The sequence below is a fragment of the Panonychus citri genome, unplaced genomic scaffold, assembly GCF_014898815.1.
Source record: "Panonychus citri isolate SS breed McGregor unplaced genomic scaffold, ASM1489881v1 Contig00066, whole genome shotgun sequence".
NCBI lineage: Eukaryota > Metazoa > Arthropoda > Arachnida > Trombidiformes > Tetranychidae > Panonychus > Panonychus citri.
In genome coordinates, this window is record NW_026515471.1 from 25,335 (window position 1) to 51,601 (window position 26,267).

The 26,267-nt window shown below is 36.7% G+C and overlaps 3 protein-coding genes across 3 annotated transcripts; 2 read left to right on the forward strand and 1 right to left on the reverse strand.

Annotated features, from left to right (window-relative positions):
• Window positions 1-4,245: 4,245 nt before the first annotated feature.
• On the reverse strand, window positions 4,246-22,547 carry LOC128386240 (bridge-like lipid transfer protein family member 1). Its single transcript, XM_053345246.1, is given in 12 exon segments — window positions 4,246-4,997; window positions 5,070-5,574; window positions 5,577-5,671; window positions 5,673-5,946; window positions 5,949-6,823; window positions 6,825-7,336; window positions 7,338-7,524; window positions 7,526-8,716; window positions 8,841-9,260; window positions 9,478-17,899; window positions 17,991-22,000; window positions 22,218-22,547. Coding segments are annotated over 12 exon segments (16,767 nt in total). The 5' UTR covers window positions 22,292-22,547; the 3' UTR covers window positions 4,246-4,795.
• Window positions 22,548-23,586: 1,039 nt separating this feature from the next.
• Window positions 23,587-24,416, forward strand: LOC128386244 (uncharacterized histidine-rich protein DDB_G0274557-like). The gene is made up of 3 exons (XM_053345250.1): window positions 23,587-23,867; window positions 23,956-24,144; window positions 24,223-24,416. Exons 1-3 carry the CDS (start codon window positions 23,706-23,708, stop codon window positions 24,283-24,285), a joined length of 414 nt encoding a protein of 137 aa, XP_053201225.1. The 5' UTR covers window positions 23,587-23,705; the 3' UTR covers window positions 24,286-24,416.
• A 143-nt stretch (window positions 24,417-24,559) lies between these two features.
• On the forward strand, window positions 24,560-26,233 carry LOC128386243 (ubiquitin-like modifier-activating enzyme 5). Its single transcript, XM_053345249.1, has 4 exons — window positions 24,560-24,755; window positions 24,877-24,922; window positions 25,033-25,506; window positions 25,580-26,233. Exons 1-4 carry the CDS (start codon window positions 24,688-24,690, stop codon window positions 26,090-26,092), a joined length of 1,101 nt encoding a protein of 366 aa, XP_053201224.1. The 5' UTR covers window positions 24,560-24,687; the 3' UTR covers window positions 26,093-26,233.
• Window positions 26,234-26,267: the final 34 nt, after the last annotated feature.

The following is a 26,267-nucleotide window of genomic DNA, read 5'->3' on the forward strand; positions in this document are numbered from 1 at the left end:
CTTAAGAGAAGCGTAGCACAGAGAGAGAAAGAAAAACAACTAAGTGTTGATGTTGATGGTGACAATGTTGAACTGTAACTGACTTTCAATCCTCTGTCTTTCCTCTTCTTTTTATAGCCAATTCGGCCCAATGCGAAAGAGAAAGACAGAGCAAAAGAAAGAGGTTTGACCCCCAAACAAAGAGAAAGAAAGAGCTCTTTCTTAGGGCCCCAAAGTTAATTGGATGCGATCTTAAACTTTTCCTGCTTTTCCTAGAGAGATGGTCATTTATAATGTCCACCTTCCTAATGCTTTCTCCTCCTAAAAGTAATTTAGTTTTCCTGCTTAATGTAGAAATGGAAAAGTCATAAAGAAATTAATTTTCTGGAGAGAGGAGGAGTAAAGACATACATTTACTTCTCTCTCTTGTCAATGATAATCAAAATTAATAGGTTTTGGGAGGAAAACTCGCAAATAAAAATAATAACATTGGGGTGGAAATCTTCACCATACGCTCTTACTTTAAAATGGTTAGGGTGAATAAGCCACAAATGCGACACTTCTAAAGTCGAATCGAAGACTAAATAAGGCACAATTCACCTTATTGTTTCCTTTTCACTTTAACGTTATGTTGAGGTGAGAAAAATGTTATTTAGAGCACGTTTTCAACTAAATAATCACTATTTTAAACAATAACGCTCATCTTACCAAAAATCTCTATTCGTGAACTTGCCTCAGGATCTAGTGTAGCAGTTTCAACCATGCATCATGTTGTTACTGACCTTTAGGAATGAAAAGTTGACCCCAGGTAATGTCCCTCATAGTTTGAATTCAGCTCAAAACAAAGAAAAGAGTTCAGTGAACAATGTTTAAGATGTTTGAGATGTATTGACGCCAAAGGCGATTACTTTCAATAAAAACTTTCTAACTTGTTTTTAACATGGTTAGGATATCGCCTTATCGAACACCCTAATACATTCGAATGGCAATCGAATTTTACTTCAAATTTCAGTTGATCGACAATCAACTTACTATACAAATCGGCTATATTCTAGAACACCACCGTTCGCAAATCGTCTTGAAACTTTTTCAGTGTATAGCCCTTAACATATAGGTCATACATATGGATGGAATTCTGCGGAAACTTTGGTTCAGAAGATACAGATAATCAAAATACATTTTTACATAGGAGTCTATGGAGAAAATAAAAGTTTTCTACAGCATGTCAAAAAATTTCTAGAACAATGTTTTTGATAGCATGTATACATATTAGTATGATGATGTTATGTGTGAAAATTCAAGGTTCTAAGTGACTTGGTTGTGTAGGTAAAATTGCATGAAAAGTGTATTTTCACTGTTTTCTTAGATTACTATTGAACCGTGAGTCAGGCACACTCAAAATTTAGTACATATTATTCTCAAGGTCAAACTTGCTAGTCAAGGTCATTTAAAGGTTGTCACTATATTTTTGTTTTTAGGCTTGTTTATGTTGGATATTTCAATGATAATGGTAACGTATTGACTTTTAACTATGCATGGACTTCTGAATGTATACATTCGATGGAAATATGAGTTGAATAATATATGTAATGCGCTGCATGATCGTAGGGTCAATAAGGAAATGTTGAGATTAATAGTCAAATGTCGCACCCGCAGGTTATGAAGTTTTGATCTGCCCGTTCTTCAGGTGGGCGTGGTCGCGTAGCGACCACGCCCACCTGAAGGGCGGGCAGGGTCAAAAAAATTTCGCCGCGCGGTCAGCCCACAGAGGTGTTTAAGTGATTGCACTAGTTATTCTCTATATCTAAAAGTGTTTGAACTACTTGTGCGTCACAAGGAAAGGCATCTATTGGCTGTTTGCATGTACAACTATTAGTGCGAACTTTTTTCAGAAACTACTTTGTTCTGAAAAACAAGACGGATACTTCCCAAAATAAGGTCTGGTTAGTTGTTGCTAGTCACATTTGAAGACTTCGGCAAGTCTCAGTGCAATCTTGATAACTTCTAGCTTGCACTTGATGGAATGTGAACCAAAGTTCTAAATATTTATCCCCAGAAGCATATCCTGTACCAAGTAATACACACAGTACGCATGACATAGCCTGAGATATTGATTTCTCATAATTTTATTTGCATTTCAAGCAACTTGACGATTCAGTTGACTACAATCAATTCAGTGCTGCCATCTGATGCATGATAATCACCATAATCGCGAATAATTAACTTCAACACAATTAAATTGCTGTTCACAGGTAAAAAATTTGAAACTCCTTTGATGACCTTGAAATGACCTGGACTAGTAAGTTTGACCTTGAGAATAATATGTACTAAATTTTGAGTGTGGCGGACCTTCGGTTCAATAGTAATCTATGAAAACAGTGAAAATACACTTTTCATGCAATTTTACCTACACAACCAAGTCACTCAGAACCTTGAATTTTCACACATAACATCATCATACTAATATGTATACATGCTATCAAAAACATTGTTCTAGAAATTTTTTGACATGCTGTAGAAAACTTTTATTTTCTCCATAGACTCCTATGTAAAAATGTATTTTTGATTATCTGTATCTTCTGAACCAAAAGTTTCCGCAGAAATTCCATCCATATGTATGACCTATATGTTAAGGGCTATACACTGAAAAAGTTTCAAGACGATTTGCGAACGGTGGTGTTCTAGAGTCTTACCTACAAATCTTGTACCACAAATGCGAGTTTTCATTGAAAATCCAGGTTATTGATCAGATGTGAAATCCAGTACCACAAATGAAAATTCCCATTAAGTTGCAAGGTTTTCGGTCAGATGTCAAATCTGCTTTACAAATGTGAGTTTTCTTAGGAAATTCAAGGTTATTTGCCAAATGTCGCATCTTGAATTACGAATGCAAATTATCTTTATATTTGCAAGGTTTTCGGTCAGATGTCAAATCTGTACCACAAACGCAAGTTTTCTTTAGAAATTCAAGGTTATTGATCAGATGTGAAATCTAATACCACAAATGAAAATTCCCATTAAGTGGCAAGGTTTTCGGTCAGATGTCAAATCTTGTACCACAAATGCGAGTTTTCATTAGAAATTCCAGGTTATTGGTCATCCGTCAAATCTTGATTTACGAATTAAAATTTAAATGACATCTTCAAGGTTATTGGTCTGTTGTAAAATCTTGAATTACGAATGCAAATTATCTTAATTGTTGAGAGCTTATTTGCTCGATGTCAAATCTAGTACCACAAATTCGAGTTATAATTTGAAATTCAAGGTTATTGGCAAGATGTCGCATCTTGAATTACGAATGCAAGTTATCTTTATATTTGCAAGGTTGTCGGTCAGATGTCAAATCTGTACCACAAACGCAAGTTTTCTTTAGAAATTCAAGGTTATTGACAAATGTCGCATCTTGAATTACGAATTAAAATTTTTATTACATCTCCAAGGTTATTGATCAGATGTGAAATCTAGTACCACAAATGAAAATTCCCATTAAGTTGCAAGGTTTTCGGTCAGATGTCAAATCTTGTACCACAAATGCGAGTTTTCATTAGAAATTCCAGGTTATTGATCAGATGTGAAATCCAGTACCACAAATGAAAATTCCCATTAAGTTGCAAGGTTTTCGGTCAGATGTCAAATCTGTACCACAAATGCGAGTTTTCATTAGAAATTCCAGGTTATTGGCCAAATGTCGCATCTTGAATTACGAATGCAAATTATCTTTATATTTGCAAGGTTTTCGGTCAGATGTCAAATTTTGTACCACAAATGCGAGTTTTCATTAGAAATTCAAGGTTATTGATCAGATGTGAAATCCAGTACCACAAATGAAAATTCCCATTAAGTTGCAAGGTTTTCGGTCAGATGTCAAATCTGTACCACAAACGCAAGTTTTCTTTAGAAATTCAAGGTTATTGACAAATGTCGCATCTTGAATTACGAATTAAAATTTTTATTACATCTCCAAGGTTATTGATCAGATGTGAAATCTAGTACCACAAATGAAAATTACGAAACACTAAAAAGAGTTGTAACAATCTTGCACACCCAACTTCAATCAAATTTCATTTGAATTACTTAAGTTAATATCTAAAAACACCTTACTATACGAATCTTGTTTGTCTGGAAGGCAACGATTTGAATTGATAATCAAAGGTTAAGATTCTTTATAATAAAGTAAAAATGGGAAATAATTAGGTGTTACAAAATTGATACAATTAAATACGAACCATAACCAATGAACAATGAAAATTTAATACTACTAGTTGGTTCAATTTTCGATTTGTTTAATTTCAATAATTTCATTTCATTAACATTAAAACGATTTTTCTATTACAATTAATCATTTTTTATACTTTTTCTTGAGTTTGAATCCATTGATTTTTTTACATTAATTGTTCCATTTTACATCTCAGTCTATTTACAACTTTATGGGCATATAAACATGATTAAAAGAGGGGCAATTGAAATACGAAATAATTAGAATAGTTTACAAGGATGAAATAGTTTTAGATCTCTTTCTCTCGTTAGATGATTAACTGATTGTTTCTCGGTGTTTGTGAGCAGTTTCGGTGTTTATCCATGCGTCGGTCAATTGTCTGAACACTGAAAGATAATATTCACGGCAATCAGTTTGTAGAGAGATAGTTTCATTTAAAAAGTAACGGCAAAACCAATAAGCCCAACGAAAGGTAATCAAAAGTTGGATGAAAATTTCGTTGATGAAAAATCAATAGGAAAAAGAGACTAGGAGAGAGAAAGAGAGTGAAAAGATTTTATTTTTGGATAGTTGTTATCTGGTCATTGGATTGATTGGTCATCATCTTGAGCTTGGCAATGATTCATTTTTAGATGCCGAGATGACCCTGAACATTATTGCCGAAAGGACTTTATCAAGTGGGTCCATTGCTCCTCGTTGTATCCATTTCGGGATTGTGGTTCGAGCTTGGGCAAAACCGAGTCTTTGAAGGATATAATCAACTCCATATGGTTCGAGGTTTTTACCGGCCCATGTAATTAGCCTAAGAGTAAATCGAGAGATATAATAGTTTAAATATTATGTAACAATCGAAAAGTTTGATTAAATCACTTACCTAACTGTTGGCTCCAAATGCCAAGTTTGACATTGAAAGTCACGAAAATCTCGTTCGTAAATAATTGATTGTGCTGATGAAGATCCAGCAGAGGCTTCAGATGACATTGGTGTATCTTTATTGTCGTTGGAGGATAAATTGGACTTATTGTCCATCAATTGTTCAGGTTTATCGATTAATTGTGCTCCAGTTGAACTTCGAGTAAAATAAATCTGTTTCTCTTTGAAATAGCTGGTAATCAATTCGTGGAGGAAAAAGTAAGCCTCTGCATCAACGGCGACGAAAATGTGGTCATCAAAATCGGTGACAAAAGTACAATCAACCTTTGGCTTTGGATCTATTGCCAATGGTGGCCTGATACCTTGAAGATGTTCAGTTTTCAGATCCATTTGGAAACTGGGCAGAGCGAAAATGACCTCCTTAGAGTGATGACATTCATTACTTTTCGGGTTAACGGAGAATCGTCGAGAATGAAATTCCCCTGATGCAGCTGAAGCCGCGGAACAAAACCATCACCAGATCGTTCAAATTCAATAACTGGGAACCGATTAATTTGATCTAATTCTGAGCCAGCGAAAGTGTACTGAAACCATTCATGGAGATTTAAATTGCGGTGGGAACATAACGGTTCGTGAAATTTTACAAACAGTGGCCATGTTGGAATGTTGAGTGAAAACAATCAACCGAAAAGTGGCCTCATCAACATCTCGACGACGATCGCGGCGACCAAGAGAGAAGGTAAAATTTTGAATTATATGAGTGTCCGATGAACCTGTCTCATTGTTGACCACATCTTGAGCTTCCGATGCAAAGGAAATTGATGGTTTCAACATGGAGAAAAGTCCCCATGACTTGGAACGGAAATTGATTCCATAAAACAGGCCAATGAAATATTCCCAATAAGTTCAAAGGTACCACCAAGAATAGTTCCCTTGGTGGGCAGAGGATTACAAAGGGTGGATAGAGATGCACCCGATACAAGACGCAAAACTTTCTGCCAATGACGATGATGACGATAAATCTCATTACTCGGTGAACCAGAATCAACTAAACCCGAACCACTGGATGTTGATGTTGGTGTAGAGGGTTTAACTATGCCCGATCCTCTGGTACTTTTATCCTTCTTGAATGAATTCCTATTAGTTGAAGAGGAAGAGGTAACACCGGAAGAGGAAAAAACCCTTTTCGAATTGTGAAATTGTTGACTGAAAAACTCTTCAAGCTTAGCGATGATCTTCATAATATCAGGAGTCGTTGATTTGGACATTAACAATTGTAATTGATCCCAGGCCAGATTACAATGGATAAAAATACAAGCAGGTCGTTTGGTTGGGTGATTAGAACCACTGTTGGCACCAGCATCGATCCTCCATTCATCTCGAAGTGTTAAATCAAGATCAGACATTCGCAACATTAAGATTGATGTTCCCATATAATCAAGACGCTTCTCAAGTGCATCTAATTTCAATGTGATCATATGATCTGGTTCTTTGCCATAATTTTCCTTAATATTTACTTTCGTTTGAATTTGGGAAATTTCAAAAATACCACCGATAATACCACCCTTGGCATCCAAGGAGGAACCATCCAAACCCAGACTAACATTGACACTTTTATGACCATTTGAGTCGATCGACACTCTTCCCTCTGAACGGAAACCTCGAGTCAACCAACTAGTATTACCCATAACATTGGCCATGTTCATGTGAACATTAAGTTTACAAAGGTTAACACGAAAAGAATCAAAGTTTTCAAGGTGCATTCATGATCTGTCGTTGTTGTTGATTTGTACCTTCCGATGAGACTGATGAGTGCAAGTGAGAGTGTTTAATGCGATGGGATGAACTTGCATGTTGAGAACGATGAACATCAGTATCTTGAATATTTAACCATAATGAATCTCTACCTCGACTATTTGGAGATTTATTAAAATGACCTGAGGTTTTGATGGACGAAGTTGGTAAACCTGGTTCATTAATACTCGTTGATGAACTTGATGTTGATGGTGAGGAAGATGAAGATGAAGATAAATTGTAATCTTGATCGGAGAAAATTGAATGACCAGAGATTCCTTGGTCACCCAAAAACATACGCTTCCAAATGGCCTTTCGATACCAGGCTTTAGGGAAGGCCAAAGTTTCCGTCAATCGGCGCATATCATATTTAAACGAAGCTGAACCAATGTCGCAAAGTGCTGAGAATCGTATCATAACTGTTTGATTAAGTTTGTCTTGTGATGAATGAGATGATCGGATAATTGATGGTGGGAAGTTTCAAGCTTAAAACGAGTCGGCGACTTCGAGAAATGTTGATCTTAACAAATTCAACTTGTAAGCTAAGAGCATCTTTGCGATCAGAGTTTGATTTCGGGTTAGGGAAAGATGTGGCCTCGGAAATTGATGAGCCTGGTGCTTTCTTTTGTCCACCGTATGGGTGGAAAATGTAAAGTGAAAATCAGCAAGACAACGGTCATACTTAGGCCACCTATCGATGTTTCCGTTTGATGTTGAGGGTGACGATAATCCGATGCTGACCTTTTATGGCCATGTTTAACGTTACCTGTTCGAGAAGGACCACAAGATGTTGAGTAGGGAAAATTTTTACCTAAAGGTTGTTGTGGTAAATTAATGTCAAGTTCATCTTGAAGTCGTTTGGATGAAAAGACAAGATCAACTGAGGGAAGTTGAAGTAAACATTCAACTCGAGAAACCGGAAGACAACTAAATCGTAGGACAGAGGGTTGCATGTGAAGGTAAACAATAACATCAACCGGAAAAGACCCATAGACAGCATATTGAGCTGGTGCCGATGTGATTAAATCAGGTCTGGCAAAATCATCGGGAGTTAATTGGTGGCCATCAGATGCGGGGGATGAGGTTTTACCCGAGGATGAAGGCGGTTGAATGGGAATGGGCTCAAGTGCTTGCTCCATGAAGTCAAGTATATGAGGTGAGATTATGGTTTCCTCTGGTATTGAGTGCAAGGTCATCCAGGCATAACAAGAGGCCTTTTTAGAGCCACCACGTTTAGCGGGATTAGGAAATGAACTTGTGGTTGCCATGTTTGTTTCGGTATCTCGAGATTCGGGGACAACTCTAAGATGACTCGGTCCAAATGATGCTGTTTGTTGTTGTGAAGATGTTGTTATACCCGATGTAGTACCAAAAACTGTCTTTGAATTGTAATGAACTTTAATATCTAAACCTGGAATTAAAAATATTGAATAATCCATTTGTCCAGTATTGGTACCAGCCGAGTTCGGATAACGCAATCGGCTTGATGAAAGATTAGACTTTAATCCACCAGTATTTAATGGTTTGTTATTTGTTAATGATGATCGAAGTGCCGATGAACGAGGAATATGTCCCAATGGTGATGAAAGTACATCAGGGTTTCCGATGAAACTTCGTTCTTTGGGTAGGCCATTTTTTCGTGAATAATCTTCATCTTTGGCTGTTGTTTCTCGAGTATGGAAAACACATTTTCCACTATTGAAGAAAACTTTAATATCTAGTTCAAAGTCAATGTAAGGCTCTTGAATCGGGTAATTGGAGGGTTTCGTTTGATTGGAATTAGATGCATTTGGAATCGGCCGGATTTCGGAAGTGAAATTAGCTTCCTTGATTCCAGTTGATTGTTTTAATTTTCTGTGAAAGAGATGAGAAAGCAAAGAGGATAATTAAATAAAGAGAGCACAAATGAATGAGAATAGAATCAAATGATAGTTGATTATGTTTAACGTGTAAGTAAATTAGAAATGATTAAACATACTCATTAAGACGTGAAAGCGGTGATAAATGATCAGTTGATTTGTCACTAATGTCATTTTGATTGGTGCATGAAGCGTTAATATGATTATTAGTATTAGTAGGAGATGATAAATTTGATGAGGTTGTTGTTGTTGTTACTGATGATCCAGTGAAATCAATCTTACTTGAACCACTGGTGGTAGTGGTCGCGGTGGTGTTTGAAAAGGTATTATTAAGTGAATCAGAATAAGTGTTTAAATGATCAGATGAAATACTGGCGCTTGTTTCTTGACTACTGGAATGGCTTCGAGATATAGCAGAAAGCGAGGTTGATTTAGATGAATCTTGTGTTGGAGTAGCGCCCAACGATTGAGCTTTGGGTGAATTAGATTGTGATGCGAAATGAACTTTATCGTCGAGTGATGAACGAGTGAAAAGCGGACTAAAGAGAGAGAGAGAGAGAGAGAGAGAGAGAGAGAGAAATCGAGAGCGAGATGACGAAAGGATGATAAATATTAATAGTTAATGTGACAACGAATTAAGTTATTAGAATTACGGTAAAAAAAAATCTGATCAAATGTGAGCAGCAATTTTAAACACTCTTGTTAAAAGCTAGGCAAAAATAGCGAAAAATTGTTGATATTATACAATTAACTTACTCTTCAGCCGATTGGTCAACGGTGTTTAATTCAAGAGAAACACTTCTTGGTGCTAAATCGCCGTTATTGATTAAATTTATTGGTCTTTCAATTGATTTGGTTCCATCGCTTTCAGAAGTGGTCATTCCTGGTTCTCCGTCTGAATTAAGACACGTTTCCGTTATCGAAGGTGTCATTTTATTATCTGGCAAGTTGATTTTATCTCTGAATGATGATCGTTTAACTGATTGTCGACGCAACTTTTTAATTACATCACGTTTAAAGTCATTGAAAACTGCAGATTCCAGCTCATGAAGTCTCTTGATTTCCTGTTCAATGGTGGACTGACTAGCGCCTAAAGTTTTCAGGTCATTGATTATTTTTGCTTGTTCGTTAAGCTCTTTCTCGATTAGTCGTGATCGTTTTCGAGTATCAAGTGAAGGATCTTTGAACACTGAGGTTCGACGTAGATTAACATTGGCCAATTCGGGGTCATTAACAAGAGGTGATGTTGTTTCTGATTCTCCAGCAACACCACTGATAACATCACCTTTCAACTCGTAAGGTTCATTAGTTGTATCATCAATCGATGAATAATCAATAGTGTCCAGTTCATCTTCATCTCCAGCAATCGCTGTAAGTGTTTTAAAGAGGGCAGAAAATTGTTTTCCAATCGAGGTGTCAACATGGATGTCAAAACCCTCCATCTTCCAGGAAACATTGAGCAACCATTTAGCATCACTACTGGACAAAACGGACTGATTAGGAGCCATATGAGTGATCGTTTTTGAACACATTTCGTAAGTTCCTTCAGAGACAACACATAGATTCATAACCGATGGATCAGAATGATCGGGTTTCCAATCATCTAAGGAAGTCTCGAAATCATCAGCAAACCGGAAACAAAGTCCAGTAAATCGAGCCTTTGATACAAGAGAACCGCAAGAACAGGCAGAGATTCGGGTCGATTCAAGCGTAATCACAAGAGCCGATTTAAGTTCAGCATCATAAGGTTTCGAGTTTATCAATCCTGATGTTTGGAAAGTGTTGGAATACGAAATTGGTAAACAAATGCCAAGATCGTCGATTGTCAGTTGAAGGAACAATGTTCCCAAATTTTGTGGACTAATTTGAGGTAATTGAGGTAATTTATCCAGTACTTGTTGGGTTGTTATAAGTACTTCTTTATTTAAATTGGCTCGTTGCTCGTTCCAATACTCGTAAGCGTTTTTATAATTTAACCAAACCAATACTGCTTTGTCAAGAGCCAAGGGTTGAATGTAGAGTAAAGGTCGATGAAGAGTAATGAGAAGAGCCTCTTTACCTTCAGCTGAGGTCATCGAAGAAGAGACAAGTTCATCTTGTAAAGCATTTCGAAGGACAATTCGAGTTTTAAAATAAGCTAATTGTTGAAATTCTGGATCAGCTTCTTCAAATAAAGCATTTCTTATCAATTGCCCAAGAGCAACATTCAAGTCAACTTGAAGTTTAATGAACATTTTAAGATTCACCTCATGAGAACCACGAAAAGTTGATGACATGTTTTGTACTCGATTCGATAATTGTAATTCCATGACACCGGTTTCAAGGCGAACCGCTGAATTGGTCGGAGTTGTTGCCGTTATTTGGATACCTTTGAGTCGAAGATGAAGTGAGAAAAGTAGATATCGTCCTTTCGATGAGCCGGTTGATGTTAAAAGTCCAGAATGAAGAGAATCGTTCATCGATTTATCCATTTCACCCAATTCAGGTTCCAATATTTTACTCTCGTAACCTGACATCTTTTGGACAACTTCATTTACCTCTTTCATGAAAACTTTTTGTACCAACAGTAAATGATTAAGAAGATCGGTTGTTAAACTATGTTCAAATGAACCAATATCAGCGATCGCGTTGAGATAACTTCCTTTTCGAAGTACAATTCCGTCAGCAAAACTTTCTGATCTATTTGGACCTGGAACTTTACCTCGATTTGGAGGAGGATCATCCATATATTCAGCTGAAACATGAATAGGAGGCATTGAGACGTTGGCGGACGAGGGAAGATTAGAATCAGCCGTGGGTAGATTGGTGTTGAACGAAAGGGTATGTTCACGAACGTCGACCACAAATTTCGCTTTAGTTCCCATGATTCCACTCGATGTTATTTGGCCAATCTTGTATTGTGCTCGAAGAGAGGGAAGTAAAGAAGCTCCGATTGATAATGAATCGAAAACGATACTAAATTGGAAAACAATTGGCTTGATAAGTTTGGGTAGTTCCGGTTTCGATTGACCAACAGGTTCGACTGTAATGTAAACGGGAACATTTTCCTTTACCTCTCGAGTAACTGAATCTCGGGTTGGTGATGTTACTAAATTTGAACTGAAAGAAGGCCCTAAATTAGCACCGGTCATTGATGCTGTTAAATTTTCCGAGTCATTTTGTTGACGTGATGATCGAGATGGTTGTCGAGATGATCGTAACTCTTGTAAAGTTGTTGACAATTGACGAGATGATCGAGTCATCATTCCGTGTAAAGCGACTGGATGTTGAGGTATATCGATCATAATTGGACCGATGGTTAATAGCGCTGAATTGGAATCTTTACCTTTACGATTTTGCGATGAAATGAGAGTCTGAGATTTACCGATGGTCATTTTCACGACCATTTGTTGATTGGGTGGAACCTCTTCAAAGAGTGAAAATGTTGACTGACCCAATTGTCCAGTTAAAGAGCTTTCCTCCCATTTCTTAAATTGAGCCGCTGCTCCACGAGATTTCATTTTATGTGTTAAACTGACCTGGAATGATGACAATTCACCGTCCAGTTTAAGTCCACCCAACATGGCCATTAGATTTACCTTTTGAATAGTCACCACACCGAAAACAATTAACGGTGTAAGTTCCCGATGGATTAATGCCTGAGTATAGGTTTTTAATTTATCGCTTGAGACAATATTGATCATCGACTTTCGCTGAGCTCCCGTTCCAGTGCCAATTCCTTCAACAAGACTAACTTTACGTCCTCCAGTTGTCGGTGTACTTAAATCATCGGCATCACTGAAATTATCTTTCAAAGGTTCATAACCACCTTTACCACGATTACGATTGGCATCATCATCTTCAATCGTTATTTTTGTCTCTATTTGTTGCATAGTTGTCGGTGGTCTTTCCGCTCGTTCGATTATTGTTTTGGTCTCTGGTGTCGTCTCATAAAGGTCTAATAGGTAATACATTGTTCGCCAGCATTTAAGCTGAGTTGTTATCGGCTCATTAGTACCGTTAACGGGTGAAGGTAATCCATCAACAACTGAACCAACCATTGCGATTTCAACGGAATCATCATCGTTTGTTGGCATTTCAATTATCGTTTCTTTAACTATTCCCAAGTTGATACTACCCTCTGGACTTTTATTGATTCGTTGTTTATTTGAACGGGAGGTTAGAGGTCGTAAACTTGCCAGTGATGGTGATCGACTTGTATCACCGACAATTATTTCCTCAATTTCAACACCATCATCACCTGATAAACCAACACTCGTTACACCAACACCACTACCAGAAACACCCGCACTGGTTGCAGTGATAAAATCACTGACCTTAACCCCCGGGGAAGAGGTTCCTTCAATACGGTTTGCTTTCAATTCTTCACGAGTTTCCTTGATACTTTCACACATCGAAGCGACCTGATGTAATAGTCGCAATAGAGGTAAATTAACACGTTGAATAATTTGATGGACATCAACACTAAAGTTAATTGTTGTTGTTATCTCATTAATTCCACCATCAGGTCCAACAATTACAATTGGTACATTTTCATCACGTTCAGTTGATTTCTCTTCAATATTTGTACCTATTGTATGAGGAACAGTACCAGATGAATGGAGCGGTACCGTTGATGGATCAATAGTAACACTGGGTTCACCTGTTGTGGACATTGGATCTTTTACTTTTCGTAAGTCAAGACCGACGACAAGTCCATCGCAAATAAATGCCGATGTTTCCAATTTCAGTGCCGATCCTTGAAGATGAGACTGAGATTGAGAGGGTTGTTGTTGGGTCGATGTCGATGAAAAGAGGAAATCAGGTCTTAGATGTGATGTTGATTTCATGTTTGGCAAACGATCAGCGGTTGACGAGTTGAATGATATTGGCGATGATCTTGACCTATTGGGATCGGCTACTTCACTTTCAACGATATTAACTTTGAACATTTTTATCGAAGCGGATAAAGTGATCTTTGGCCCTAATTGATCGAAAGATATTGCAGCTTCTCCCTCTTCGGTGAAATTTTCCACCCCAAGGGAAGAGAAAAGAGGTTGAAATATAATACGAACATTGTTAAGTTGAACACCGGTGGGAACGAAAACAAAACCTGGTGGTACCTCGACCACTGGATCAGTTGTACTTCGACCGACGGCAGCTGCGGCACTTTCTTCTTCATAGCTATAAGCCGAACCAAGTGTCGCATATCGAGTTGGATCCAATTCAACGTGTCGAGGATTCAAAGATGAAGTTCGACGATGAGTTTGATGATTCGTGTTGTTATTAGCACCCGATGTTTGGTACAAATGTTTAGCTTCCATGTAATCTTGTTGCCGTGACATCCAAAGGTACAAATTTTCCTCGTGATAATCTGAATTGTCACCACTTTTAGTGTTGAACAACGATTCACCCATCATGGCTGCATCAACGGCACTCGATGACGAAGACGTCGATTTAAGGCTACACTGACTTTCTTGCCGCTTATTTCCCTTGACACATGAACTTTGGTGACTATTTGGACTGAACAAGAATCCGTACGCTTTGTTCACTCCCGAACCAAGTGATTCGAGAGGATAAGTTAGAAGTGGAAAAGCAACAGAGCCACGAGATGATCGTGAAAAAATGTTCGGTAAAGTTGACATTTTCCTGCGAGGTGGATGACCTCCATTCTCTTCATTTGGTCCATTGCGAACTCCGTTTGTTATAATAATCTCTGGTTGGCTGGAAGTTCGACCTCGTCTCGAAGTGAGTCCACGCTGTTCACGTGGTGATTCCTCACCCATGCGAACTGTATTACTTGTAATATCTTTCATTTCAATTGCTTGCGATTCTTGGGCCTCTTTTTCTGATGCTTTTGGAGGAGATGAGAATAAAAGTTTCGTTTGTTCATCGATCGTTTCAGAGTTAATTCGTTCCTCACTTGTAGTTGGGTCAGGATTCATCGAACAAGCAATATCTTGAACGGGTTTCTGTGGTACAACAGAGGTACCAAAAAGTAACCTCAATGGTATCGAAGATTGATAAATACTTGATGCATCACGTTCACCACGAGTGAGACGGATATTCTGTTCGACTAAAAGTGGCATGTAAAGAGCGTTTTTCCATTGACGAGAAGCAGCGATAACTCCTCGTTTGAGAACATGGAGAGGAGGTAATAGGTCAGATTTTAGATTATCTTCTACTTCGAGTAGTGATGCATGTCGATTAAGGTAACGACGGAGAACATTCATCAATTGACACGATGGATCTTCTTGTAGCGATTTCGAGTAGGGTGTATATTTGCGAATGTAACATTTACTTTGAGGTGGAATGTGAATTCCTTCAACTTCCAACCCTGAAATCATGAGATATGTTATCATGGAGGAGACACGTTGTTCGTACAGGGAATTCATTTTTTTCATCGCTACAACAAACCGATCACCAACACTTAGCCAGGCATTGATGGAAGGTGTCGCCGTGGACAGTAAGTGCCAATCTAATCGTGTGTAATCAATTTTCCGAGTGTTGGGTGTTTTCAATGGTGCAGCAAAATTAAGCCAAATAACTCCAATTTCACCGATAAACGATGAAGCTCCTTTGTCACGCTCTTTTTTCAACGACTTTCTTTCCTTCTTATTTTCCGACCCACTTGCACCCGTGGCAGTAGCACTTGTCGGGTTGTTAAAATCTTCCTTGACATTTTCACCGTTTTCACTTGAATGATGAGCTTGAGACTCGTTGTTTGCGTTAACGTTTGTATTATTTGCACTTGTGTCTTTTGTTTTATCTTGGTTGGTATTAGCACTTTGGTCTAACATTTCTCGTTTTTTCACGGCCTTTAGGTCAATATTTTCGAGTCCTCCTTCGAACATGATGAAACCCGAATAAAGCGGATTATCACTTTCACCTCCACTTGAGCCATCGCCACTTACTTTGGGATCGATTGAGATGTTGGTACTATCACCACTCACTTCGGTCACTTTGATGAAATCTTCTTGACCATCTTGGCGCCTAAGGAAAACTCGACCTGATGTTGTTCCACTTGATCGTCGACGCTGACCTGTGTGGCCTGTTGTTCCTGATGATGATGATGGTAAATTTTTAGATCCTGATGATTGTTGTTGACCAAGATCGGGTATTTTGTCATAATAGAAATTTACTCGACTTTGATTTTGAGGAATAACCGTTAAAATGGCTTCTTTCAAAATGGATGAACTATTTTTCAATCGCGTCAATTGAACGTGTAAACTACCAATTCCACTTGATCCGACAGTTTCCTCTTCCAAAAGTTCGTGGGTCTCAATTGTTACTGGTTCGACTTCTGCCTGCTCTTTTTTGGGCTTACGGAAAAGTAAACGAGAAACGATATCACTTTGAGCGAACTGGGCAAAAGCTGATGTTGGTTGAGTTCGAATGTTATTACTTATGATGGTATGAAGTGAACGACGCTCTTGACGGGAAGAGTAAAAGTCAAAATTGGTCTTTGACATGGAAACGGAAAACATTGAGACACATGTTAGATCCCGAATATCATCAAGTGCTGAGAAAGTTATAAACTCTTCAACAAGGGAAGCCTGAAGAACGATAATATTTATCTTAGAAATTTGAACGAAAACTTGAAACTTGGATCGTTTATTTTCCTCATATTGATTAGCGGTGACCGTTGATTCAACGGGTGCAGTTTTGAATTGTGATTTAACATCTTGAAAAGCATCACCAAACCGCGTTCGTCCACTAGTTGGTCCACTTGTAGTTGCTTGTTGAATCGACGAGTTTAGATTGTTATTTTCACGATCCAAGGTACTTTTCCACGCTTTGTGTTTCAATTGTCCATATTCAAGAGTTTTCTCTTTCTTTAGTTGATTTTTTCTCGACACCGAAGTGAAACATTTAACATTCAAATGATTTAAAACCGTCAATGGATGAACTTGAGCCAGTGAATCTGTGATACCATCGACGAAAGTTTTCAAACCATCAAGACTTAAAGGTGATATACGGATCGAGGCTTCCCCGCTCATACGAACCAAAATGGTCAATTTTTCACTTCGATATTCAACCGTTTTACTAAACTGTTTTTCCATTCGCTTTTTAAATGCAAGATTTTCCAGCTCATCATCTTCATCATCACCACTGCCTTCACCGGTGAAACCATTTCTCCTCTTTTTGGCATTTGAAACATGAGAATCAATTTTTTCGTAAACTGAACCAGGAGTGAAAAGAAAACGATTATTTCGAGCCGATCCTTCCGAGTCGACTTGTTTATCGCTCTCATCGCTTCCAAGGCCACTAGTTCCAGGGACTGTTTTCTTGTACCTGGAAGCACCACCTTCACCAGAGTAAGATTTTTCCGTTAATCGAATACATGAAAGTCCATTTGAAGTGGCACGAACAAATCGAGGGATAACTTTTTTCCGCCCTCGAAGGGTTAAAATATCGTAAGATGAATTTGAATGTTTATGATTTGAACACTTGAATCGAGTTAAATGATTAGTATAGGAAGACATTAATAATGGAGATTCAATGATGGACTTTTCCATTTGATTACGAAGATCGACTAATGCATTGATACCAATTTCCTCTTGAGAGGAAACAGCTGAGATGAAAGATGAAGATGATATGGAATGATTATCACTTTCAGAATCTCCATCATCGAGGATACCCTCACCATCACCCTGATTAACGGTTGTAATGTTAATTGTTGCCGTTGGCCCAGCATCAGGAGGTGCACTGTAAGTTGATTTTAAACTAGTTCGTGATTTATTCAGAGCATTTTGACTCATTGATTGTTCACGGAATGTTACACCACCGGAACATGTTGGCCCTGATCCAGGGATTGACATGATGGACACAAGGGTATCATCACTTTTAACATTATCTACTGGTTGATGAGTTGGTGCTGTTACTAAAGTGTGATCAGCTGTTGTTGATTTAGAATCTTTTGATGAGGATGAGAAGGAATCACTTGCCGAAAAGTAAGGATCGGTTAGAGTAAAATAAGTTTCCGTTGCTTTTGAAGTTCCACTTTTAGATGAATTTTCTCGTGAATGTATCGATGTAAAATCGACAATCTTTTTACCATCAATTCCACCACCAATTAAAGTTGTTGAGTCACCATTTTGTTTGAACAAATCTTTGGACACTTCGATATCGTCCGTTTCACTTAATGAACGATTCCTTGGACGATCAGGTAACGATAATTTTTGTCTTTCGTCATTAACTGTATCAAAGAAAAAGATTTATAATAAGATCAGGTTATTGATTGGGAAATAACAATTTTCGAAACTCAACAAAATAAATTGTCAACTTACCAGCTGATGAAACAGAAAGTGATGTGGTCAAATTACCTCGATAAGGAAATGGACTAGATCTACATGGACTTGAAAGTTGTCGAGAAAAGATTCCCATCCTACCCGATTTAATTGTTTGACTTGTGGACAAAAATGATGATATGTTCTGAAGAGATGAATCATTTCCCGTTATAACGGAATTACTTCGAACTGAAGGTGAAAGTGGACTTGTTACACAATAATTGGTTCGATCAAAAAGTGGAGCTAATTCACAAGTATCCTCGTTCTCCTCTTCCAGTGTGAAAACTGTATTTATCTGAAAACCCACCACAGGTTCACCAGGACGTAATAAACTTTCACCCCAAAGGATATTCCCCTCCGAGTGGAGAGTGGGATCATGTTTATTGAGAGAAAAGAAATCATGTCCTCGAGAATTGTTACCAAAGAATACGCAACCACCAACACAACCGCATTTACCATTCTTATTATTGAAATTTGTTTCACTTGTTGATGATTTAACTGTTGATGTTTTACTTTTAGTCCATAAAAACCATAAACGTTTAGTTGCCTCATCGTGAGTTCGTAAAAATGTATCCTGATTAACGGTAAAATTATCAACCACCGAAAGAAGTTCAGCCGAATCAACGAAAATGGGACCAAAGTTAATTTTACAAACTTCGTAAAAAGTTGCATCACTTGGATCATTAGAATGTAATTGTTGGGACGATTGATTGGTTGTCGGTGCAAGATAAAGTTTAGAACTTTTAAAATTACTTAATGAACTACTCATCGAGATGTAATGATGAAGAGTAATCTCTTTGAAAAGAGCAGTCATCCCACTCGATGTATGGCAACTATGAAGGTTACAGGTACAAAATTTAATCTGATCCAATTCTAGAGCTAAAACTGTATTAACATCGGTAAAATAAAGTGCAATTGAATCTAAATCAATTCGTACCATACGATATTTTAAATCTTCCGAGTAAGGGCACATTTTATTATCTCCCGAAGTTTGTGTTTTGGGACAAAGTGATTGTACCATATCATGGAGACACTTTTGGTAAGGTGTAGGAGGTTGAAGGGAGCAATCTTCTTGTACCACTTGGAGTAATAAAGTTTCCAAGCCAATAAATATCTGCTGAAATTGAGGTAAACTAAGACGACCCGATATCTCACCAAGATGAGCCTCAATTAGCCAAGCATATTCAAGAGTTTCAGAGTCAAGTGGCCTTTCAAGGCCGGAAAACATTGCATGTCCACGAAATTGTAACGAATCAAGAATTAAATGACCAGTATTGGAAAGAGTTCGATTACCTAAAGCAGTTGTATATTCGGGTGCATCAAGAATCAATGGTGATAATAATAATTGCATCTTTGTTTCAGAGTATTGTTTATCCATTTCAAAGGAAAGTCTCTCCAGGTAAAGGTAAGGACATGGAGGTGTATTTGATTTGGAATCATTTTCATCACAGCTTTTCATTATGTGTCCTTGAATATTATGCAAAGTAACGGAAACATTAACGGCTAAAGGTCGGTAAAGACGAGCATCAAATGGCTTATTGGCCTCACCATAGATTGATGATGGTTTACAAGGGGTTTTATTCAATTCATATGGTTCAGTGACACTTGGATTGGAATTAAAATCGGTAAAAGTTTGATACTCTCCGATATAATTTTCTTTAATATTCCATAGCATTCGGAATAATGTACCATAGAGACAAATTTTGGATGGGCCAACTTCGAGTTCAAGTTCAACAAGATCGGGATCCATTGAACCAGGATTAAAATCGGGTGGAATTGTTTTAGTAAATTTAGTGGAAGAGAAATTACTTTCTGGGCGAATTGGTTCAAGGAGAAGTTCCTCACGTTCGGGTGTAGTTATTTCGGAGGGTTTGGGTGTGGGTATTTTCGGTGGAACTGGATGATATGTGTAGGTTATGGAAAGAGCAACAATCCGTACGGACCAACAATCTATCCAACCATTGGCACGACTCACTGATCGGGACCATTTTTTATCACAAGAGAAAAGGTCAGAAGTTTTAATTGCAGTAAAATAGGGCTCCTGGTTTGAAGAGTTAAAAAGAGGTGGACAAAGTTTGGCATATTTATCTAACATATGAAGTGTCTCTCGGTGAGGGTTACACTCGGGAAGGTAAAGGGCAGCGTTTAAACTTTCACCTTGAATCCAAATTTTAATTGAAACGGTGGGTGGAAGAAATTCATCAAATGGTAAATCAAATGACATATCGTAAATATCGCCAACAATGGCAAGTTGAGCATTCTCACTGTTCAATTTGGATGAACAGTCAATCCAATTATATTCATTGGCCAAGGTAATTAATTCAAAATCAATCAGTTTAACGGAAAATTTCCATGTATATGGAATAAATGTAAGAATATCGGGTAAATCTTTACTTGCCCAATCGTCAATTAAATCACAGAAGAAAATTTTATGGGCAAAGATTAGGTCAACTGTCGCTTTACAACCAGTAAGTGAACATATCCAAGTTTGATGGTGATTCCAAATTCGGGGATAAAGTATTTTAAAATCAAATTCAAGGGTTTCACTTTCGGCAAGTGACCTAAAGTTTAGGTTTGTGGTTGCATCAAGGTGTAGAATTTGTCCCCAAATGTGAGATTGATAACCTTCCTCTTTACAAATCCATGGTATTGATATTTCCAGATAAGATCCTGGTCCAGCGTTAACATGAAGAGCTTTTGTCTCTTTCTCTTTCGTAATAAAAAGTATGTCAATAGCTGCATCGGCAAGAGTACTTAGCCGAATGTAAAAGTTTTCCGCTGTCCTCATCTCTCCAGGCTTAGGTTTAGCTGTTGGGATGATTGGCTGATAATCGGGAGGATAGAAAAAGTTATAAAGATGATCACGATTACGATCAGCCCAAGGTCCATAACCAAAATGAGTCCCCTTTCCACATTTAATGTCCAATCCCCAAGCGGGTGCAGTGAAATCGTGGATTACATCACCAGAGGACAGTTCAATTGGCTCTGGATCACTAGCTGCCAAACCGGGTTCATCTTGATAATAATATAAATCAATGGCGTTTGTCTGGAAAACCACAAAACCCTCACCCATAAATCGAGGTGGTTCTTCAACGATACCGATATATTTTGGACTAGGAGCTAAAATAATTTTATAACTTTCCGCTTTGGCTTTAGCTATGTGAGTGAAGAGATCGTGAGGTGAAACGGCAGGACGAGAGGTATAAGTAATATGACCTTCTTCAAATGTGATCAACAGGGTACTTGGAATAAGATGATTACCAAATACAAAACGACCGGTGAGTATTTCAATCTTTGTTAATGGGAAAAAATTTCTCCACAAATAGAAACTAATTAATTTATCATTATCTGTTGCCTTTAATGGTTGTTGTTGTTGTTGTGCAGTTGTCGTTGTTGTTGATGATGATGATTGATTACCTCCTGGTTCGGGAGGTGATTTACTATTACCAATTCCACCTATTCCACCGCCACCACCACTAATATCATCATAATCTGGATGAAATTTTGGTGGATTAATACCAAATAAACGTTCCAAATATGTATACATTTGAGATCTATTATAAATATGTAATTCAAATCCATTGAATAACATTGATAATCTTGCATCAGAATGACTGAAATCACTTTTCCGTATATCTCTTGGTTCAAATGGAATCCACCAACGAAGGATAATCCAACCATCTTGAATTCTCAATGAATAATCTGTTGTTATCCAAACAAGATCACGGAACATTATCTTGCCTGATATGAATGTAAGTGAAAATGAAGATACCCGGAAATAAGGTTGCTCGCATCTTTTGGTATCTGGATAAAGGTATCGAGCGATAATAAAATTGTTCACGAATTTGGTTAAAATGTAACCAAAAACTCTCGAATTATAATAAAGTGAATAAGTTAACCAAATTGTCGAGAGAAGAAGTAAAAACAGTAACCATGCAAAATCAGCATCAAGTGGAACCTCATCATAACCAATCGTCAAGTTGGGTAATAAACCTTTGAACTCCTTAAACCTAGAGACACAATTATCACGTGGAAATCCAATTTAGCACAACCATCATTCAAAAAGTAAAATGAAAACATGGAAGAGAAACAAAAAAAAACAATTAAAATTGAAAATTGACAGATGATGAGATTAAACCGATTGAGAAAATAGTAAACAACAATATTAACCACCGGTTTGATCTGAGAGTTTTGATTAGCAGGAAAATTAAGACAATTAAAACTTACACATCGGTTTTTTCCTCTTCACCATCATTACTTTTGTCTAAACTTCCAAATTGGAATACTCCTGAACTAGTCATCAGATAGGAAATTTGTTAATTTGTCACAATTTTTTCCTTCTCTAAAATCAAATGTCTTATTCACTGTTTTTTTCCCAATCTCTTACTCTCTTTTTCTCTCTCTTTTCTTTCAAAGTCTTTACTGAGAGTTTAATAAAAACACATTAAGGTATTCAGGTTAGAAAGAAAATTAACCAAAAAATAGAAATGATTAAACATTTATCACAATGATAGTAATTAAAATGACTAATTAGAAACAATTAACAAGAAGCAAAAAAAATTCAATCAAAAATAACATCGAGAAGATGAAAAGGTAAACACATTCACCAGGTGACGCTTTTTTCCTATGGAATGGCGGGTCTTTCAAAGAACCGAATTAACTTAATTAACTCAATTAGGAATAGAAATTAAATTAATTATTGGATAATACGATGGAAAATTGTTACTTTATTGATTAATTGTTGTGTAAATTGATCGGTAATGAGATTTGTGTTTAAAAATAGGCACGAAAATTTGAGAATTAATTGTTTTTCTCTCTGTGTGTCAACTTTTGATTAACTTTAATTATCTTAATATTTAATTGTTTAATTATCCGGAAGGAAGAGATTTGAAGATTTTTTTTTGTTTTGAAGTAAAAATAAAAAAGTTAAACTCTTATAACAATTGATTAGATTTTGACCTTAACTGTTTAATTAAGATTGACACTTAATTTAATTTCTTGTTCTTGATAATGTTTGTGATGGATTTTAACGTTCATAAGCAATTAATTGAAGTTGATTAACTGATTGGGTGACAATATACAAGAAAAAAAGGTCTTAAAGTTGATCAAATTAACTTGATTGTCGTACTATGTCAAAGGTGAGAAGGGAAAAAAGGTCCAAATTGCGAAAACGGAAGAAAACTTGACACAAGTCGATTCGAGAAAAAAAAAGTTCTAATAACTTTTTTTACTCTTAAACGAAATGTTGATTAAGATGATCAACGTTCAGACAGTTATTCAAGTTAATTACAATCGGATCAACCTTTAATTACTAGTTAATCAATAGCTGATGATTGTTAATTGACAAAAAATTAATTTCGAAACTTTTTTTTTGTTTCAACTTAACTTCAGTTTAGTTAACAATTAGTTTTCATTGTCGTCTCTAAATCTTAAATTGTTTCTCTATCATAATCAGTATATAATTTGTACTTTGACAATTATTAATTTTGTGGAGATGATTTAACTTAATTGTCTTGTAATGTAACCTCCCATTTAGATTGTAATTGTAAGTGAGATGATCAGAGTTGATTTCATCGAGAGTATAAAAGTTTGAAACAATCAGAATCAACGGAATCAGTTTCCAATCATCTGATCAATTGTTCAGATTAATCAATTGAATAGATAGAAATTGTCGTTAAACATTTGCTTCACAAACAATTAACTAATTGAGCAAACATGAGGCTATTAATTGTTTTATCGTTGGTCACACTTTATATTGTAGTGGTCACTTCTCATCATCATCATCATCATTGTTGCAAGAAAAATGTTCATCATCATCATGCTCATGAAGGTAAAAAGATTCATCATCATCATGGTCATCACCATGGACATCATCATGTAAGTTTTTTGATTAACCAATCAATTGAATCAATTTTGAACAATTGTCAACCTTTTTTTTTTTATTTGTTATCATGTTTTTGTTTAGGGACATAAACATGGTCATCATCATGGTCATCACCATAAACATGGCGGCCATGGTCATGGTCATGATAGTCATGGTTGGGGCTGGAATGGTTGGTCAGGATGGGGACATGGTGGTGGTCATCATGGTCACGGTGGTTGGGGACACCAAGGATGGGGTCATGGTGGTCACGCTCATGCCGCTTTGTCACATGTAAGTTAATCAATTAAACTTTTACCAAACAATCAACTAATTTGACACAATGTTTTCCCCAATTTCAACACTTTCAAGGGCTGGAACGGAGGTTGGGGCCATGGACATGGAGGTTGGGGACATGGATGGGGTTGGTGGTAAAAGCAAACTGACCACTAGAAGTGACCATAAGTTCAACTTTAATATTATATGTAACATATTAAACTCTTTCCCATTGTAATATATTCAAAAAAGTTATAATAATTTTCTCAATCTGAACATAATTTGTATTAAATTTTCATTCCATCATTACATAATTAACTAATTCTATTCTATTCTTAATTGTTGTAAATTTTGTCTTTTCTTTTGTTAATAGTTTTCAATTTTTCTTCTATTTAAATTAACCGCCAATAGAATCTGATTTGTAAACATTGTCAATGTTTCCATTTGTTGATCTTTTGCCACGAAACCGGGATTCATTTAGTTAATTAAACTTTAATCATTTTCTATTAATTTTATTTTAATTGTTCTTTCAATTATTTCAATTAAAGTCTCTCTATCACAATGGGTGAACCTTCTCGAGCCAAGATTGAAACAATGTCCGCCGAGGTAAACGATATGAACCCTTACAGGTTAGTCAATTGTTCATTCACTGAATTTTGTTTAATCACAACAATCAATTTAATTTCTTTCTCTCAAATATTTTTTCTAATTAATACTATTCTATGTTTCGACGTTGTTTTACATTATTAGTCGACTGATGGCTCTAAAAAGAATGGGAATTGTTGAAAATTATGAGGTGAGTTTCTTAATCATATGTTAATACCTGAGTAAATTACAATTACATTAATATTAATAATAACATTTAATTTTTGACAATGAAATTGTTTGATTTAATTGTTTACATAGAGAATACGATCTTTTACCGTTTTAATTGTTGGTATTGGTGGTGTTGGTTCTGTATCCGCTGAGATGTTAACTCGATGTGGAATTGGTAAACTGATTATGTTTGATTACGATAAAGTTGAATTGGCAAATATGAATCGTTTATTTTTCCAACCAAATCAAGCAGGAATGTCAAAGGTTGAAGCTGCTTCAAAAACTTTATCGTTCATCAATCCGGATGTTGTATTTGAAAGCCACAATATGGATATAACCAAGGTGGATAATTTTAATCACTTTCTTGACAGAATAGCCAAAGGAGGATTAGGTGATAAAAAAGTTGACCTGGTCCTTAGTTGTGTCGACAATTTTGAAGCAAGAATGGCGATTAACACTGCTTGTAATGAAGTGAATCAAATTTGGTTTGAATCGGGCGTCAGTGAGAACGCTGTTTCAGGCCACATTCAGCTGATCGAACCCGGAAGAACCGCTTGTTTTGCCGTAAGTAAATTTGCAGCCTTCTAAATGATAACCGATAAATTATCCTCTCTCTCTCTCTCTCCTATTAATCTAGTGTGCGCCTCCCTTGGTAGTCGCTTCCGGAATCGATGAGAAAACACTGAAAAAAGAAGGTGTTTGTGCCGCATCTCTACCGACGACCATGGGAATTGTGGCCGGTTTTCTCATTCAAAATGTTCTCAAATATCTTCTCAATTTTGGTTCGGTGACCGATTACCTGGGCTACAATGCGATGCTCGATTTTTTCCCGACCATGTCAATGAAGCCAAATCCAAATTGTGATGATCCAAATTGTGTCACTCGTCAAAAGGAATATCAACTTAACGAATCAACTAAACCTAAAGTCGAAATACCAATAGAAGAACCGGAAATTGTTCATGAAGAAAATGATTGGGGAATTTGTTTAGTCGATGAATATGTTCCCGAGGCCGATGAAGTCGAAGTTGCCCCGGGGGTTAAATTACAATATACGAAAGATGAACCATCCGTTCAAGTTGATTCGAAAGATACTGTTCAAGATACTGAACAATCGTTGGAAGAATTAATGAATCAAATGAAATCTCTTTGAAAATCATTCGAATTTTTTTTACTCTCTCTCTTTAAATCAATTGGATTCCAATTTATATTCTATCATTTCTGCCAATAAGATGACTATTATCAATTATTTTTGTTTCTAAAATTTAAAACTCAACTTTGTTCATCATCTGATTAATTTCTCAGTATTAATCAATCGTTTCGAGGTC